Source organism: Caretta caretta, chromosome 2, assembly GCF_965140235.1.
Source record: "Caretta caretta isolate rCarCar2 chromosome 2, rCarCar1.hap1, whole genome shotgun sequence".
NCBI lineage: Eukaryota > Metazoa > Chordata > Testudines > Cheloniidae > Caretta > Caretta caretta.
Genome location: NC_134207.1, coordinates 148443237 through 148461175, shown reverse-complemented (window position 1 = coordinate 148461175; position 17939 = coordinate 148443237). Strand labels below are relative to the sequence as shown.

Genomic DNA, 17939 nt, shown 5'->3' with positions numbered 1-17939 from the left:
CATCCGGGGTACATCTAAATCTTGAAGATCAGAAATATGGTGTGTGTATAACTGCCAAAGAGACAGAAAACCTTCAGTACTGCTTAGAGAAGTAGCTTTGTTCACATCCTGGCAGAAGCTTTTGCCCCTGTTCCTTCGCGTTCTACACCAAGAAGAAAAATCAGGGTCAGATGGCTCAGCAAGGGATTGCAGTCCAGATCAGGTAGCTTTTTGGTACATCACAGGCCAGGTTGGAAGCTTGTTGATGAACCTGCTTGTATCAAAGTCCAATTGGGAAACCAAAAAAAAAGGTACTGCAGAAGGAAGGCACTCAGAAGCAGAGGCTGTTGCCTCCTTATCTCAGAATTGGTCTAAAAGACTTTTATGTCTGTGAACTAATCAGGCTTCTATCCCCAAGATTACCATGATCTTTCTCATATAATAGGAAGTGTTGAATCCAAACATAGTAAGTTTGTAATAGTAAGTAAGTAGAAATGTATGAGTTGATGTGAATAGAGTTACAGAGGAATAAAGCAGATACATTCAAATATAGCAGAGACATTCAAAGCCTCGTTACTGTGCACTCTGAAAGGAGCAGCCGTTTTGTGGACGGAGAGATTGCTCATATTTTATGAGTTCATAAGGCTACTACAGGCACTTCCATCCACACTTTCTCAAACAACATAGAGTCAACATCTTCACTCTTGCTGAGGCAAAAGAGTGTTCTGAAACAGGGAGCTCCGTTAACTCTTGAATGCCTTTTCAGATCTAGATGGATTAAATGAATCTTCCCTGTCTTCCTCCCTTGGGACAATTTACTGCTTTCTGCATCCCAAAGTATCTGTATGATATGGTGGAGACAGAGGGAAAATTCTTACCTGTGAAATTATCGGACAATATGACCCTGCCTTGGAGAATTACATTATGTCCAGGGGGAAGTTCTGTCTATTGCATGCTTATTAAGTTTTTTGAAAGGAAAGAAGGCGTTCCTCCAGGAAATCTTTAAACTTCATGTCAAGGTTCCCTTGCAAATGGTTTGAGCTGAGTAGCACCGTTTAAACTTGTTTTATTTTTCAACTTTAGAAGCTATTGTTTTAGAGAGTTCTTCCTGATTACATCCTTATATCAGCCTCTCCGTGTCTTTGCCTAGGACTGATATTATGCTAACCAGCCTGTACTTATTGGATCACCCCATTCATTCTTTTTAAGTATTGGCACAACTGTTGCTTTTTTCTAATCCTATAGGACTTCCTCAGTATTCTACAGTTAGTTAAGTATCAAAATCAGTGCTTCAGAATTGCATCAGCCAATTTCTTTAAAACTCTTGGCTACTGCAGACATGAGTGTTTAGATTTAGCAGTCGTTTAGCATCCTGCCTCGATACTGTCAGAATAAAACGTATTTCATTATCACTGTAAACTATGAATAGTATCCAGCTTCTTTTCAAATACAGAATGCTAATATTAATAGAATATTTCTGCTTTTTTTCATCATTATTGATTGTTTTACCATCCTGATTTGTTAGCATCTAACCAGCGTAGTTTCTGCAAAGGAAAATCATGTCTTACTCATCTATTAGAATTCTTTGAACTTCTCAATAAATTGTAGATAAAGGAGAAGTGTTTGGGGCTTTTGACATTCTCCCTGAGAAGCAGCTACTAAATGATTTGGGGCTTAGGGGCAAAGTGTTGTCATGAATCAAAAACTAGCTAATATCCAGTGAATGAAGAATAGGATTAAATGGTCAATTTTCATCAGACATGAGGTTAGTGATGGCATGCTTCAAGGCTCTGTATTAGATTCAGTGTTTAATACATTTATGAATGATCTGGAAAGGAATATGAGCAATGAGATCACAAGATTTGCAGATAATGCAAAATTATTTAGGTTAGTCAAAGAGGACTGTAAGGAAATTCAGAGGAATTTAGCCAAAGTAGGTGAATGGGCTACACAATTGCAGATACAGTTCTTTGTTGATAAATGCAAAGTAATGCATGTTGGAAGGAAGCATTTTGAATTAATTGTACACCTTAGAGCAGTGGTTCTTAACCTTTACTGCAGCCTGCATCCCTTTGGTGCTCAAAATATGTTCTCGCGCCCCTTATCAAAAATAGTTGAAGTAGGTCAGTTCTTTAAACCTAGATATATTTTGTTTGTATATTACAGTAATTTGTTAAAAAATGTATAATGTTAATAAATACATAGGTGCTTAATTTGTGTTTTCGATGATGTACTTTCTAAAAAAATCTGGTATGTCTCGCACCCCCAGAAAGGGCGTCTCGCACCCCCAGGGAGTGCGTGCACCCCAGGTTAAGAACCACTGCCTTAGAGGGTTCTAAATTATTATTATTTTGAAAAGCTGGTTTTAAAACTATATGTAGCAGTAGTCTCCATGGAATTTAAAGTGATTAAACACTTATTTCAGATGTTTTTCTCTGACCTTCAGTATAGCAAACACAGTGCTACTCAATCAAAAAAAAAATTACTCCGCAGTATCATGGCAGCTGAGGCCCCCTTTTTGGCACCTCGGAGTATCAAGCTCTATGAAGCAAAACTAAAAGTTCTTAATTTATTTTGGATTATGGGAACTTCAAGATTTTTTTTTCTTTATATCACTTTTTGTCCCAACTATTTGGGAAAAAGTTAAGCTTGCTTGTATTTCATGCTAGGTACACACTTGTCTTTTTCATTGTGTACCTTTAGGAAATGTTCTGTGAGCTACAGTTTGAATAAAACCTTGAAGTAATGGTGGTGGTTCTTTGAACTCCTGTGCATATGGATCCCATTCATGATGTGCTGTCACCCCTGCACAGGCGTTTGGACTTTTTTTTTAAATCTAGAAGTCGGGGGACGTGCATGTGTTCCTCATACTCTCAAGCTTCTGCCCTCAAGAGCAGAAGAGGAAGAGCGACCCCAACCTCCAATCAGCAATTTGTGGTTACCCTGTCGAAGAGTTGGAACTTCTCAGTGTTCCTCCTCCCACTCTATTTAGTTTTAGATTAAGATAAGTAGGTAGGATTTTTTTTCATGAAGCAGCTAGTTTAGATTTTCACATACTCCTTTCTATTTCTTTTTGGCTTATTGGTATTGAAAAAAAAAAGCTTAAATACTAGGTTAGTTGTAGGAAATTAGTAAATTTCACTGGACTGCCTACAGTATGTCTTGTCCTCTATCTCCTGGCTTCAAGAGTGATACTTCTAAAAGAAAGACACAACTGTCTTCCTTGTATCTTCCTTGGGGAGAGTCACTTGACAGCAGTGTGTGTGATTTTCAAGGTTTTCAAGAACATACATGGCAGATTAGTGAATCAAGGCTTAAATCTGTTTCTTATGGAAAACTCCTTTAGAACATCTTCAAAGAGGCTTTGAGGGATCAGGTGAATTCCACCTGCTCTATTCATGCCTCCAGTACTCCGGAGATGAGGAAAATCTCTCTCCAAGCTGCAAAGGTCTTAAGAGACCTTGTCAATATAAGAATTTGCCATAGCAGACTGAGATCCTATTGGAGCAGTCAGAGACCCCTTCTCCTCATGGGAGAAACAAACAAGACTCAGGCAAGCTGAGAAGTCATTCAAGCAGATGCCAACAGAGTGTGTGTCTACACCAAAGCACCCTTCTCATAGGGTGCCATCATCACTTTCACAAGCATTCTTGTCGGTTGCACCTATGAGTAAGGAGCCTTCATCAATTTTTCCTCAGCTCTGGGCTTCCTGGTCAATTTCAGTCTTTGGGCTCCCTGTGTCAGTTTCACCTTAGGACACCATCCTCCTCAGTTTCTGGGTATGTCTACACAGCAAAGAAAAACCCATGGCTGGCCCGTGCCAGCTGACTCAGGCTCACAGGGGATCGGGTTGTGGGGCTGTTTCAGTGCTGTGTAGAGTTCTGGGCTGGGGCTCTGGGACCCTGTAGGTCAGTGGTATTTTTTCCATGGTCATACTTCAGGAAGCTTTGATGTGAATTTTATTTCCTTATTTTTGTTCGCCTATTATATTATCCTTAGTGTTCTTTTCTTTTGTATCTCCTTGGACTTGTATCTGAAGAGTCAAAGTAAACATTCATGCAGCAGGTTTCCGTAGAATGTATCTTTAGTTTTTTGTACACCTCTACCCTGATATAACGTGACCTGATATAACACGAATTCGGATATAACGCAGTAAAGCAGCGCTCGGGGGCGGGGCGAGGTGGGGCGGATCAGCGTGTCTGGCTCCGACACGCTGCTCTGAGTGGTGTGTTAAGGGTGCCAGGCCGGGGCTGAAGGGTTGGATAAGGGGCAGAGGGTCTCAGGGGTTGGTCAGGGGACCAGGAGCAGGGGGGCTTAGATAGGGGGTGGGGTCTTGGGAGGTGTGGTTAGGGGCAGGGGGTCTCCGGAGAGGTAGTCGGGACAAGGAGCAGGGGGGGGTTGGATGGGTCGGGGGTTTTGAGGGGTCAGTCAGGGGGCAGGAAGTGACTATTAATAACGGAAATGCTTGAGGGCAAAGCAAGTTCGATATAACGCGGTTTCATTTATAACGCGGTAAGATTTTTTGGCTCCCGAGGACCGCGTTATATCGGGGTAGAGGTGTACTTACATTTTCCCCGTTGTCTATTCACTTTTTAAATTTTCGCTTTGATATATTTGTATAGGGTTTAATGCTGTGCAGAGCCAAGGTAATAAAGGGGTGGGAGGGTGGGGGTGTGTGTGTGTAAAAGATAGATTTGTGTATCAAAAGAGATGATATTTACTGTATCGGATTTCTTTACTCAAGGGCTTTGGGAGTTTCAGTAACAGACTACACATTTGAAGACTGCCAGCTAGCTTTGGCTGAAGGACAACTTCGTCTGCCTTCAAACACCTGCCTTTTAGAATTTGCAAAGCTTGTGAGAAGCCTTGGGTGAGCATATAAAATGATTTTTATTTATAAAGCATGATTATTACAATATTGTTTCACTGACATTTATACACACACAACTGTCTTAGTTACCTTTATGACTAGAAAATGGAATTTTATATTACAAAGAGAAAGCACTAATGTATATTACAAGAAGTACCTCACTCGAGGTCCCCTCCTATGCACCTTCCGAGGTTGGAGAGCCTTTGTCTGGACCAGCAGGTGAAAGAAAGTCTTTGGCTCCTTTAAGGATTGCCCCTCTTATTTCCTCCCTTCCTCATGGACTTGAGCGGGGAGGGGGAGAACCTTAACTGGCTGGCTGGACAGAAGGGTGCCGTGTTAATCTTTTGGCTCCTGAGCCATCAGCTGACGGTTTATAAGCCCTTCCCCCTGCCTGAGGTGTCATTCTGCACCGTGAACAAAGCTCTTCCTCTTGGGATGAGAGTAGGATATCCAGGTTTTGGGGCCTTGCTTTGGGCATCATCCTAGTTATTTTTTGGGACGATGAGAAGGAATTTTTCCCTCACTGCCAGATTGGCCTGGGCGCAATGTGGGGTTGTTTCACCTTCTCCTGAGCAGCCCAGGGAACTGGTGGGTTAGGACATATTGTAAAATTCATGTTGTCATAACTTGGTGGATGCCTCATGTGGATAAGCATTTGATAGAGTGTCCAGTTCCACCACAGATTAGAGGGAATCTCCTAAAGAAAGTGGGAAATAGAATTGGGCCTCCTAATGTCTTGTATGGCAAGGAGTCAACCCACTCTTCCCTTAATTTTCATACAAGGGGTTGGGCAGTCAGAACCCAGTGCTGGGGTCAATGTGTGGGGGAGTGAACTGGGGGCACCCCTCCCCCTGGTGGTAAAGAGAGAGAGATGTGGGGCAGCCAGTAGTGGCCACCTGGGTGGCACAACTTACAGAAAGAAGGATAACCTGCACTAGATGTCTTGTTGCCAGATAGTTCCCAGATGTGTTACTTAGCTAAAGTGTGGCCTAGCTAAACAATATTATTGGTGTTTTGTCTGTCTTCCTCAAGTGCCTGGAATCATCTCACTGGATTTATTTTTAAAATCCCACACTTGTTATACTTCAGACAAGTCTTGGATGATCTTATAAGACAACAAATGTACACAGTGCTTCAACTGGTTGCTCCTCTCCCAGCATGCCTAGAAAAAGCAGCTGTGGACAGCTTATGGTTCTATCTTCTGCCAATATTGATTAAGGCTGATGTGTGAGCACTATGGCTGTCAAGCAATTAAAAAAATTAATCACAATTAATCGCACTGTCAATAATAGAATACCATTTATTTAAATGTTTTTGGGTTTTTTCTACATTTTCAAATATATTGATTTCAATTATAACACAGAATACAAAGTGTATAGTTCCCACTTTATATTTATTTTTTTATTACAAATATTTGCAATGTAAAAAACAAAAATAGTATTTTTCAATTCACCTAATACAAGTACTGTAGTGCAATCTCTTTATCATGAAAGTTGAACTTACAAATGTTGAATTATGTAAAAAAAAAAAAATTGCATTCAAAAATAAAACAGTATAAAACTTTAGAGCCTACAAGTTCACTCAGTCCTATTTCTTGTTCAGCCAATGGCTCAGACATTCAAGTTTGTTTACATTGCAGGAGATAATGCTGCCCGCTTCTTGTTTACAATGTCACCTGAAAGTGAGAACAGGCGTTTTCATGGCACTGTTGTAGCCAGTGTCGCAAGATATTTACATGCCAGATATGCTAAACATTAATATGTCCCTTCATGCTTCAACCACCATTCCAGAGGACATGCATCAATGCTGATGACAGGTTCTGCTCAATACTGAGCGGACCAAAGCATGTTCATTTTCATCATCTGAGTCAGATGCCATCAGCAGAAAGTTGATTTTCTTTTTTGGTGCTTCGGGTTCTGTAGTTTCTACATTGGAGTGTTGCTCTTTTAAGACTTTTGAAAGCATGCTCCACACCTCATCTCTCTCAGATTTTGGAAGGCACTTCAGATTCTTAAACCTTGGGTCAAGTGCTGTAGCTATCTTTAGAAATCTCACATTGGTATCTTCTTTGCATTTTGTCAAATTTGCAGTGAAAGTGTTTTTAAAATGAACAACATGTGCTGGATCATCATCCGAGACTACTATAACATGAAATATATGGCAGGATGTGGGTAAAATAGAACTGGAGACATACAATTCTCCCCCAAGGAGTTCAGTCACAAATTTAATTAACACATTATTTGTTTAACGAGCATCATCGGCATGGAAACATGTCTTCTCAAATGGTGGCTGAAGCACAAAGAGGCATATGAATGTTTAACATATCTGGAACGTAAATACCTTGCAATGCTAGCTACAAAAGTCCCATGCGAACGCCTGTTCTCACTTTCTGGTGATATTGTAAATAAGAAGTGGGCAGCATTATCTCCCGTAAAGGTAAACAAACTTGTTTGTCTTAGCGATTGGCTGAACAAAAAGTAGGACCGAGTGTGGACTTGTAGGCTCTAAAGTTTTGCATTGTTTTGTTTTTGTAGTGCAGCTATGTAACAAAAAAAAAAATCTACATTTGTAAGTTGCACTCTTACAATAAAGGGTTTGCACTACAGTACTTGTCTGAGGTGAATTGAAAAATAGTTTCTTTTGTTTATCACTTTCACAATGCAAATATTTGTAATAAAAAATAAATATAAACTGAGCAGTGTACACTTCGTATTCTGTATTGCAATTGAAATCAATATACTTTAAAATGTAGAAGAACATCCAAAATATTTTAATAAATTTCAATTGGTATTCTATTGTTTAACAATGCAATTAAAACGACAATTAGTTTGTGATTAATTTTTTTAATCATGGTTAATTTTTTTGAGTTAATCACGTAAGTTAACTGCTATTAACAGCTATACAACAACCCGAGTAAGCACCAATCTGGAAACTTTCTTTCAAGTTTTCTTGTTTGCCTCCTCACCTGGAATCATGGAGTGTAGCCTCATGTTTCCTTTCCCAACTCTAATTATTTCCTTTCACTAATTAATCCTTTATTTTCCAGCGGCTGTACATACAAGGAAGGAAAGGAGAAAATAATTTCTAGTGTAGGAAATATAGAAGATAGAAGAACAACAGTAAGGATAAGTGCTTTTTCTGTAGAGACCTTACAGCTAAAAGGGTCTCCAACAGTACAATAGAGAATGCTACAGGCAGTCAGCAGGAACATTTTATTCTCCGCACCAAATTTACCCTAAAGGCTCTGAGCTGACCTGTACTCAATGTAAGCCCCTCGCCTTTAGTATGCAAGTGCTAATCCAAGGGCTCATTTTAGTCTCCTTGCAACATTGCTTGGCTTCTGTGCCTGCTCAGCAGGCTACCAATCAGCCTCAAAGCTGTTCACCCAAATTATGTCCTCTTGAATTCTGGATATTAGTGGCTGTTGCGAAAACCAACAATGAAACTCTACTAAAATGGGCATTCTTCCTTGATTTTTCAGAGGCTCTGTGACTCCTTGATTTGGGTGTCTGTCAGGGTGGATTGACTCCCTGAATTAGGTGTTTATCAGGGTGGATTGATTTAAATCACTAAGTGGAAAGCATTGATTTAAAAAATTAGTTTTAATCAACTTTTCCATTTTTACTCCAGTTATTTTCTAAAGAAAAGTGCATTCTCAGTGATTGATAAAGCATTAACAAATGTTGATTTACAACTAAATAGAGCCTTTATACTATATTTGGGACATCTTTTTGCTAACTAGGATGGTACCCTATAACTGTATACATTTATTTAAGCAATTATATGGCTTAATATTTTCAGATTCTTATTTATTGTACAGTTTTAGTATGTTAGAAAATGTTGAATGATATAATATTGCTTGTTTGTTAGATAATTAACTTTTTGCCCATGATTTGTGTCATGCTGCCTTAGAATGGTAACTGGAATTTAATTAAACAAGAAACAGCATATAAAATTCATTTTTTATTGAACAAAACCTTAAATGTTTTGGATAAGTAATTTTATCTTATCAAAACATGTTTCAAGTTTATAACTAAATTATTTATTAAACAGAGGGATTAATTGTAGTCAGTGAATTAAACTGATTATTTCAGGTCAGCCTGGGAAATATGTTTCAAATACGCCTAAATGAAAGGGACTGGAGTTTAAGTTCCTATTCGCTTCAGTTTTTTGAAAATGAGACAGTCTCCTAACTTACTTAGGCTGACCTGTTGTGCCAAAGCTTAGCCTCAAAAATTAGATGTTTTCCCCCAATACTTTCTTTATGTAGAAAAGAAGCCTTTAACTCATAGTTTTGATAGAGGCTTATAAATTCAGCGTATTTATTTTTTATTTAAATGTTTTAAGAGATTATAATAAGTTTAGGCCATATCATGTTTTTTATATTGAATTCAGATTTAATTGTAAATGCGTGTATTTTTATAAAGAAAAAATTATAATTTAAATAAAATAAAAAATCTGATCATAAATTTTAAAAAATCTATTTATTTTTAAATCCATGAATTTTTATTCACTCTGGCATCTGTACACTGGGGGAAATCTCAGCTGTTCTTGGCTTTTCCCCACTAATAGGAAGACTGCAATCCTGTTTTATTGCACAGTGGAATGTGGCTTGCAGTAGGACCCTCAACATACGCTTGCTTGAGGTGCAGTCACTACGCAGTTTATTCTCGATTTGAAGGCCAGAAAGGACTGTTGCAATTATATCGTTTGACTCGCCCCTAAAATGTCACTCAATAATTCCTACATCAAGCCCAAAAACTTGTGGTTGAACAAGAGCATGACTTCTAGGAAGATATCCAGTCTTAATTATAAAGATTTCAAATGATGTAGAATTTACCACATCCCTTAGTAGATTGTTGCAGTTAAAATTTACACTTTATTTCCAGTATGAATTTGTCTAGCTTTGAATTCCAGTCACTGGATCATGTTATAGCTTTGTCTGCTACATTGAATTGCTCTGTTTTCATAGATTTGTGGATTTTGAAGGCCAGAAGGGACCACTAGATTATGTATTCTGACCATTTCACTTAGTTAAACCTAAATCAAGCCCAGTAACTTGTTTGGTTAAAGCATATCTTCCAGAAAGGCATGCAGTCTTGCTTTGAAGACATCAAGAGATGGAATGTCCACCACATCTTTTGGTGGCTTGTTCCAATGCCAAATCACCCTCATAGTTAAAAATGTGTGCCTCATTTCTGATTTGAAGTTTGTCTGATTCCGGCTTTCAGCCATGTTATGCTTTTCTCTGCCAGATTAAAGAGCCTTTTGTAGCCAGTATTCTCACCCTCTGAAAGTACTTATACACTGTAATCAAGTCGCTCCCGGATCTTTTTGATAAGCTAATCAGATTGATCTCCGTAAGCCTCTCACTGTAAAGCATTTTCTCCAGCCCTCAAATAATTTTTGTGGCTCTTTTCTGCACCTTCTCTGGTTATTGAAAATCCATTTTAAAATGTGAACACCAAAACTGGATGATCACTTTAGATAAGCTATTACCAGCAGGAGAGTGGGGTGGGAGGAGGTATTGTTTCATGGTCTCTGTGTATATAATGTCTTCTGCAGTTTCCACAGTATGCATCCGATGAAGTGAGCTGTAGCTCACGAAAGCTCATGCTCAAATAAATTGGTTAGCCTCTAAGGTGCCACAAGTACTCCTTTTCTTTTTACAGTATTCCAGTATCACTCTTAGCAATGCCATAAACAGAGTTAAAATCACTTCCCTACTTCTACTCATGGCCCCCCGTTTATACATCAAAGGATCATGTATTAGTCCTTTTTGCCACAGCATCACAATAGCAGATCATATTGAGTTGATTGTTCACTATGACCCCTAAACCTTTTTCAGAATCTATAGTGTGGCAAATTGCCAGCACTACTATGATGGGTCTCGCGCTTTCTATTCTGGGGTGTGGGGTGTTCAGGGCACCATTTCTTGCCCTTGAACTGGAGTATTAACTGCCCCACTAGTGTCCTAAAGGAGGGGAGTGGAGAGGGAGGGACCCAGACCCGCCCTCTACTCTGGGTCCCAGCCCAGGGGCCCTAGGGATAGCAGTAAACCACTTGAACTAGCAGTTTCTTCCCCTGGGCTACTCCCTCTCCTGCCCTTCAGCTTGTGGGGCTTCCTGCCCTCCTTCTGCACAAACCAAGTGTCCCTTTACCTAGGGTCTTGATTGTCTTAGCCCCCTGCAGGACATCTAGTTGGCAGCCGGTATCAAGTGGAGTGCCCCAAGGGTCGGTCCTGGGGCCGGTTTTGTTCAATATCTTCATAAATGATCTGGAGGATGGTGTGGATTGCACTCTCAGCAAATTTGCGGATGATACTAAACTGGGAGGAGTGGTAGATACGCTGGAGGGGAGGGATAGGATACAGAAGGACCTAGACAAATTGGAGGATTGGGCCAAAAGAAATCTGATGAGGTTCAATAAGGATAAGTGCAGGGTCCTGCACTTAGGATGGAAGAATCCAATGCACAGCTACAGACTAGGGACCGAATGGCTAGGCAGCAGTTCTGCGGAAGAGGACCTAGGGGTGACAGTGGACGAGAAGCTGGATATGAGTCATAGATTCATAGATTCATAGATATTAAGGCCAGAAGGGACCATTATGATCATCTAGTCTGACCTCCTGCACAATGCAGGCCACAGAATTTCACCCACCACTCCTAAAAAAGACCTCACACCTATATCTGTGCTATTGAAGTCCTCAAATTGTAGTTTGAAGACCTCAAGGAGCAGAGAATCCTCCAGCAAGTGACCCGTGCCCCATGCTACAGAGGAAGGCGAAAAACCTCCAGGGCCTTCCAATCTGCCCTGGAGGAAAATTCCTTCCCGACCCCAAATATGGCGATCAGCTAAACCCTGAGCATATGGGCAAGATTCATCAGCCAGATACTACAGAAAATTCTTTTCCGGGTAACTTGGATCTTACCCCATCTAAAAACCCATCACAGGCCATTGGGCCTATTTACCATGAATATTTAATTACCAAAACCATGTTATCCCATCATACCATCTCCTCCATAAACTTATCGAGTTTAATCTTAAAGCAAGATAGATCTTTTGCCCCCACTACTTCCCTCGGAAGGCTATTCCAAAACTTCACTCCTCTGATGGTTAGAAACCTTCGTCTAATTTCTAATCTAAATTTCCTAGTGGCCAGTTTATATCCATTTGTTCTTGTGTCCACATTGGTACTGAGTTTAAATAATTCCTCTCCCTCTCTGGTATTTATCCCTCTGATATATTTATAGAGAGCAATCATATCTCCCCTCAACCTTCTTTTAGTTAGGCTAAACAAGCCAAGCTCCCTGAGTCTCCTTTCATAAGACAAGTTTTCCATTCCTCGGATCATCCCAGTAGCCCTTCTCTGTACCTGTTCCAGTTTGAATTCATCCTTCTTAAACATGGGAGACCAGAACTGCACACAGTATTCCAGGTGAGGTCTCACCAGTGCCTTATATAACGGTACTAAAACCTCCTTATCCCTACTGGAAATACCTCTCCTGATGCATCCCAAGATGACATTAGCTTTTTTCACAGCCATATCACATTGGCAGCTCATAGTCATCCTATGATCAACCAATACTCCAAGGTCCTTTTCCTCCTCCGTTACTTCTAGTTGATGCGTCCCTAGCTTATAACTAAAATTCTTGTTATTAATCCCTAAATGCATGACCTTACACTTCTCACTATTAAATTTCATCCTATTCCTATTACTCCAGTTTACAAGGTCATCCAGATCCTCCTGTAGGGTATCCCTGTCCTTCTCTAAATTAGCAATACCTCCCAGCTTTGTATCATCTGCAAACTTTATTAGCACACTCCCACTTTTTGTGCCCAGGTCAGTAATAAAAAGATTAAATAAGATTGGTCCCAAAACTGATCCTTGAGGAACTCCACTGGTAACCTCCCTCCAACTTGACAGTTCACCTTTCAGTAGGACCCGTTGTAGTCTCCCCTTTAACCAATTCCCTATCCACCTTTCAATTTTCCTATTGATGCCCATCTTATCCAATTTAACTAATAATTCCCCATGTGGCACAGTATCAAACGCTTTACTAAAATCTAAGTAAATTAGATCCACTGCGTTTCCTTTATCTAAAAAATCTGTTACTCTCTCAAAGAAGGAGATCAGGTTGGTTTGGCACGATCTACCTTTTGTAAAACCATGTTGTATTTTGTCCCATTTACCATTGACTTCAATGTCCTTAACTACCTTCTCCTTCAAAATCTTTTCCAAGACCTTGCATACTACAGATGTCAAACTAACAGGCCTATAATTACTTGGATCACTTTTTTTCCCTTTCTTAAAAATAGGAACTATGTTAGCAATTCTCCAATCATACGGTACAACCCCTGAGTTTACAGATTCATTAAAAATTCTTGCTAATGGGCTTGCAATTTCTTGTGCCAATTCTTTTAATATTCTTGGATGAAGATTATCTGGGCCCCCCGATTTAGTCCCATTAAGCTGTTTGAGTTTCGCTTCTACCTCAGATATGGTGATGTCTACCTCCATATCCTCATTCCCATTTATCATGCTACCATTATCCCTAAGATCCTCTTTAGTCTTATTAAAGACTGAGGCAAAGTATTTGTTTAGATATTGGGCCATGCCTAGATTATCCTTGACCTCCACTCCATCCTCAGTTTTTAGCGGTCCCACTTCTTCTTTCTTTGTTTTCTTCCTATTTATATGACTATAGAACCTTTTACTATTGGTTTTAATTCCCTTTGCAAGGTCCAACTCTACTTGACTTTTAGCCTGTCTCACTTTATCCCTACATATTCTGACCTCAATAAGGTAGCTTTCCTTACTGATCCCTCCCTTCTTCCACTCCCTATATGCTTTCTGCTTTTTCTTAATTACCTCTCTAAGATGCTTGCTCATCCAGCTTGGTCTACAACTCCTGCCTATGAATTTTTTCCCCTTTCTTGGGATGCAGGCTTCCGATAGCTTCTGCAGCTTTAATTTAAAATAATCCCAGGCCTCCTCTACCTTTAAACCCATAAATTCTTCAGTCCAATCCACTTCCCTAACTAATTTCCTTAATTTTTGAAAGTCAGCCCTTTTGAAATCAAAAACCCTAGTTGCAGATTTATTTTTGTTAATCCTTCCATTCAGTTTGAACTGAATTAGCTCATGATCACTTGAGCCAAGATTATCCCCTACGACCATTTCCTCTATGAGGTCCTCATTACTCACCAAGACCAAATCTAAAATGGCATCCCCTCTAGTCGGTTCAGCAACTACTTGCTGAAGGAATCCATCAGCTATCGCATCTAGGAAAATCTGAGCCCTATTATTATTACTAGCACTCGTCCTCCAGTCTATATCTGGGAAGTTAAAGTCTCCCATGATCACACAGTTTCCATTAGTATTTACTTTATTAAGAACATTAAAAAGGGCTCTATCCATATCCAAATTAGATCCCGGCGGTCTATAGCACACCCCAAGCACTATCCCAGGGGAGGCTCTAATAGTTTTCTTCCCCAATTTAATTGTTGCCCAGACAGACTCAGTCATATCCATTTCATCGCTTCTTATTTCTTTACATTCTATCTCATCATTGATATAGAGTGCTACTCCACCACCTTTACCTTTATTTCGGTCTTTCCTAAACAGCACATACCCTTCAATACCTGTAGCCCAGTCATGACTACTATTCCACCAGGTCTCTGTTATACCTATAATATCTGGTTTCACTTCCTGCACCAGTAACTCTAGTTCCTCCATTTTATTACCTAGGCTCCTTGCATTAGTGTACAAACATCTTAATTTTTGCTGTTTGGCCTCACTCACATTCTGTACCCTATTAGGCACGGTTATTTTACTACCAGTATAACCTATTAGACTTGTATCTACACTGCCCTTCCTCCTACCTACAGCTGTATCCACTCTTACTTTATTTTCTTTCCACTCTATGCTAAATTCTGGCGTGGAGATTACCTGGACATCTCCCAACCATCTCCCCCAAATTCCTAGTTTAAAGCTCTCTTAATCAGTTGTGCCAACCTCCATCCTAGAAGTCTATTTCCTTCCCTACTCAGATGAAGTCCATCCCGAGAGAACTGTCCTCTATCCATGAATGCCTCCCAATGACCATACATCCCAAAGCCCTCCTTATAGCACCACTGCCTAAGCCATCTATTGATAGTCATAATCTTGTCACACCTTTGTTGCCCTTCTCTAGGAACAGGCAGAATCCCACTAAAGATCACCTGAGCCTCAATTTCCTTAAGCGTCCTCCCCAGCCTAGCATAGTCTCCCTTAATACTTTCCAGCGAGAATCTAGCCGTATCATTTGTTCCCACATGAAGGATAATTAGGGGATTCTTTCCCGCTCCCTTTAGAATCCTTTTCAACCTCAGGTCTACATCCCGTATCTTAGCACCTGGAAGACAGCACACCCTCCTATTTTCTGGATCAGCTCTGGTTACAGGCCTATCTATTCTTCTCAGTAAAGAGTCCCCAATCACATACACCTGCCTTTTCCTAGTGACGGTGCTATTCTCCAGTCTATCCCCTGTTCCCTCTGGCTGCAAGTTCTTTCCATTCCCATTCTCCCTTGTAATCCTTTTTAACCCATCCTGTATCCTCCTGGGGCTCATATTTGGTGTAATCTCCATTAACTCTTCCCCTTTTCCTATAGGACTAACCGCTCTTCTCTTCTTCCTTGCCCTGTCACCTTCAGTGACTACCTGCTGAGCCCCTTCGTCATTTTCCAACTCTGCAAACCTATTCTGAAGCTCTATTTCTCCTTCACTCGCCCGTCTTTTCCTCTGCCTAGTTCTTTTAGTCACATGCTTCCACTGACCACTTTCCTCACCCAGTCTCCCCTCAGAATTCCCTAGTCCTGCTTCCATCTGCAAGTCTGAGCTTTTCCCTTCAAATACCTCATGTCTTTGCTCCATAATCTGCTCAAACCCCTTCCTAAACTCTACCAGACTTTCCACCTGCATCTCCAAACCTCTGATCTTTTCCTCCATCAGCAGTGTGCCCTTGTTGCCAAGAAGGCCAATGGCATTTTGGGATGTATAAGTAGGGGCATAGCGAGCAGATCGAGGGACGTGATCGTTGACATTGGTGAGGCCTCATCTGGAGTACTGTGTCCAGTTTTGGGCCCCACACTACAAGAAGGATGTGGATAAATTGGAGAGAGTCCAGCGAAGGGCAACAAAAATGATTAGGGGTCTAGAACACATGACTTATGAGGAGAGGCTGAGGGAGCTGGGATTGTTTAGTCTGCAGAAGAGAAGAATGAGGGGGGATTTGATAGCTGCTTTCAACTACCTGAAAGGGGGTTCCAAAGAGGATGGCTCTAGACTGTTCTCAATGGTATCAGATGACAGAACGAGGAGTAATGGTCTCAAGTTGCAGTGGGGGAGATTTAGATTGGATATTAGGAAAAACTTTTTCACTAAGAGGGTGGTGAAACACTGGAATGCGTTACCTAGGGAGGTGGTAGAATCTCCTTCCTTAGAGGTTTTTAAGGTCAGGCTTGACAAAGCCCTGGCTGGGATGATTTAAGTGGGAATTGGTCCTGCTTCGAGCAGGGGGTTGGACTAGATGACCTTCAGGGGTCCCTTCCAACCCTGATATTCTATGATTCTATCTCCAAACTCTCCTCTGCTTCCCTCCAAACTCGTAGCAACTTTTCCATTATTTTGCCCAAGAACTGTCAGGCTAATCACATGAGGATGATGTACTTTAACATACTTCTTAGTTATGGATAGACTAGAAAGAGCATCAGATAGGGATATACAATTTTAAATTGGCAGGCCTGGAAAACTTGCACCCAAGAGACCTTAAAGTGTTGGCAGAGGAGCTCTCTGGCCTGCTGATGTCCATTTTTAATAAACCTTGGAATATCAGGAAAATTCCAGAACACTGGACAAGTGCTAATGTTGTGCCAATATTCAAGCAGAATGACCTGGGTAACTATAGACCGTCATCCCTCCCGGGGCTCTGTTAGTTAGCACGTTGAGCCATATGCATTCAAGATACTGTGGAAGAGTTATCGGTACCTCCAAAGCAGATAATGGTGTCTTTAATATTGAGTATCGTCCTCCTTTCCTCTTTTACCCATTCTATTCTTCCTAAACAGGTTATAACCAGCGATTTTAACATTCCAATCATTAATCATTCCACCAGGTTTCTGAAATGCCAGTTAATGTTACATTTCTTCTCCTCAATGAGAATGTCCCGTTTGGCATAGTTATAAAAGTATTTAAAAAAAAATTATCTTCACAATCTTTGCCACTTTGGTTCAAATTTTTCATTACACGCTGAGTGTGAGTTTGCACTACATTTTGCTCCTTAGCATTCTTTCTTTGAGGTACTCCTTTAATTGCTCCTGGCTGCTTCAGCTTGTCGCCAGTGAGAAACACCCCCCCCCCCCCCCCCCCCCCCCCCCACACACACACACACACACACACACAGTGAGATGCCGACTGGGCCATTCATACATTCCTCCTCCCACTGGAAAGTGTTCCACCACAAAACTAAAACCTTCAGCTTCACACCAGTTGTTCAGCCAACAGTCCACTCCAGCATTTTCTGCCTTCTACTTCTCTCTCTCATGGAATCAGAATTATCCTTGAGGTGATCACTTGGACTTTCCTCTTCTTCATTTTCCTTTCCAGATCCTTGAAGTTTTCTGTTATTTGTGTAATTCCCCATGATGCTGTGTCATTTGGTTGCAATATGGAACCATTCAAATAGTAGTCTTGCCAATGCCATATACAGAAGTAGTTCAACCTCCATATCCCTATTTGATATTTCCTTGTTTATACATCCGGGGTCTGCTTTGGCCACAGCATCAAATTGAGAGCACATATTCAGTTAGTTATCCATCATAACCCCCCAGGTCACTGTCAGAATCACTGCTTTCCAAGATACATCATCCTCATCCTGTAACTATGGTCTCTGTTCTTTGGTCCTAGATCTTGCATTTAGCTCTGTTAAAGTGCATGTTGTCTGACTGTGTCCAGCTTACAAAGTGATGTTGGAAACTGTTTAAATGTCATGACCTTTTCATTTCTTAGAGCAAAGATTGGTGGAGTAGTATCTGCAAACTTTGTCACC

General features: G+C 40.6%; 1 protein-coding gene across 3 annotated transcripts in view; it reads left to right on the top strand.

Moving 5' to 3' along the window:
• Positions 1-17939, top strand: part of LPCAT1 (lysophosphatidylcholine acyltransferase 1) — a 184480-nt gene that overhangs the window by 74678 nt on the left and 91863 nt on the right. For all 3 annotated transcript variants that reach the window (XM_048839485.2, XM_075125481.1, XM_048839484.2), the window contains exon 10: positions 4724-4849. In XM_048839485.2, coding sequence (XP_048695442.1) covers positions 4724-4849 — 126 coding nt within the window. The remainder of the gene's footprint in view (positions 1-4723; positions 4850-17939) is intronic.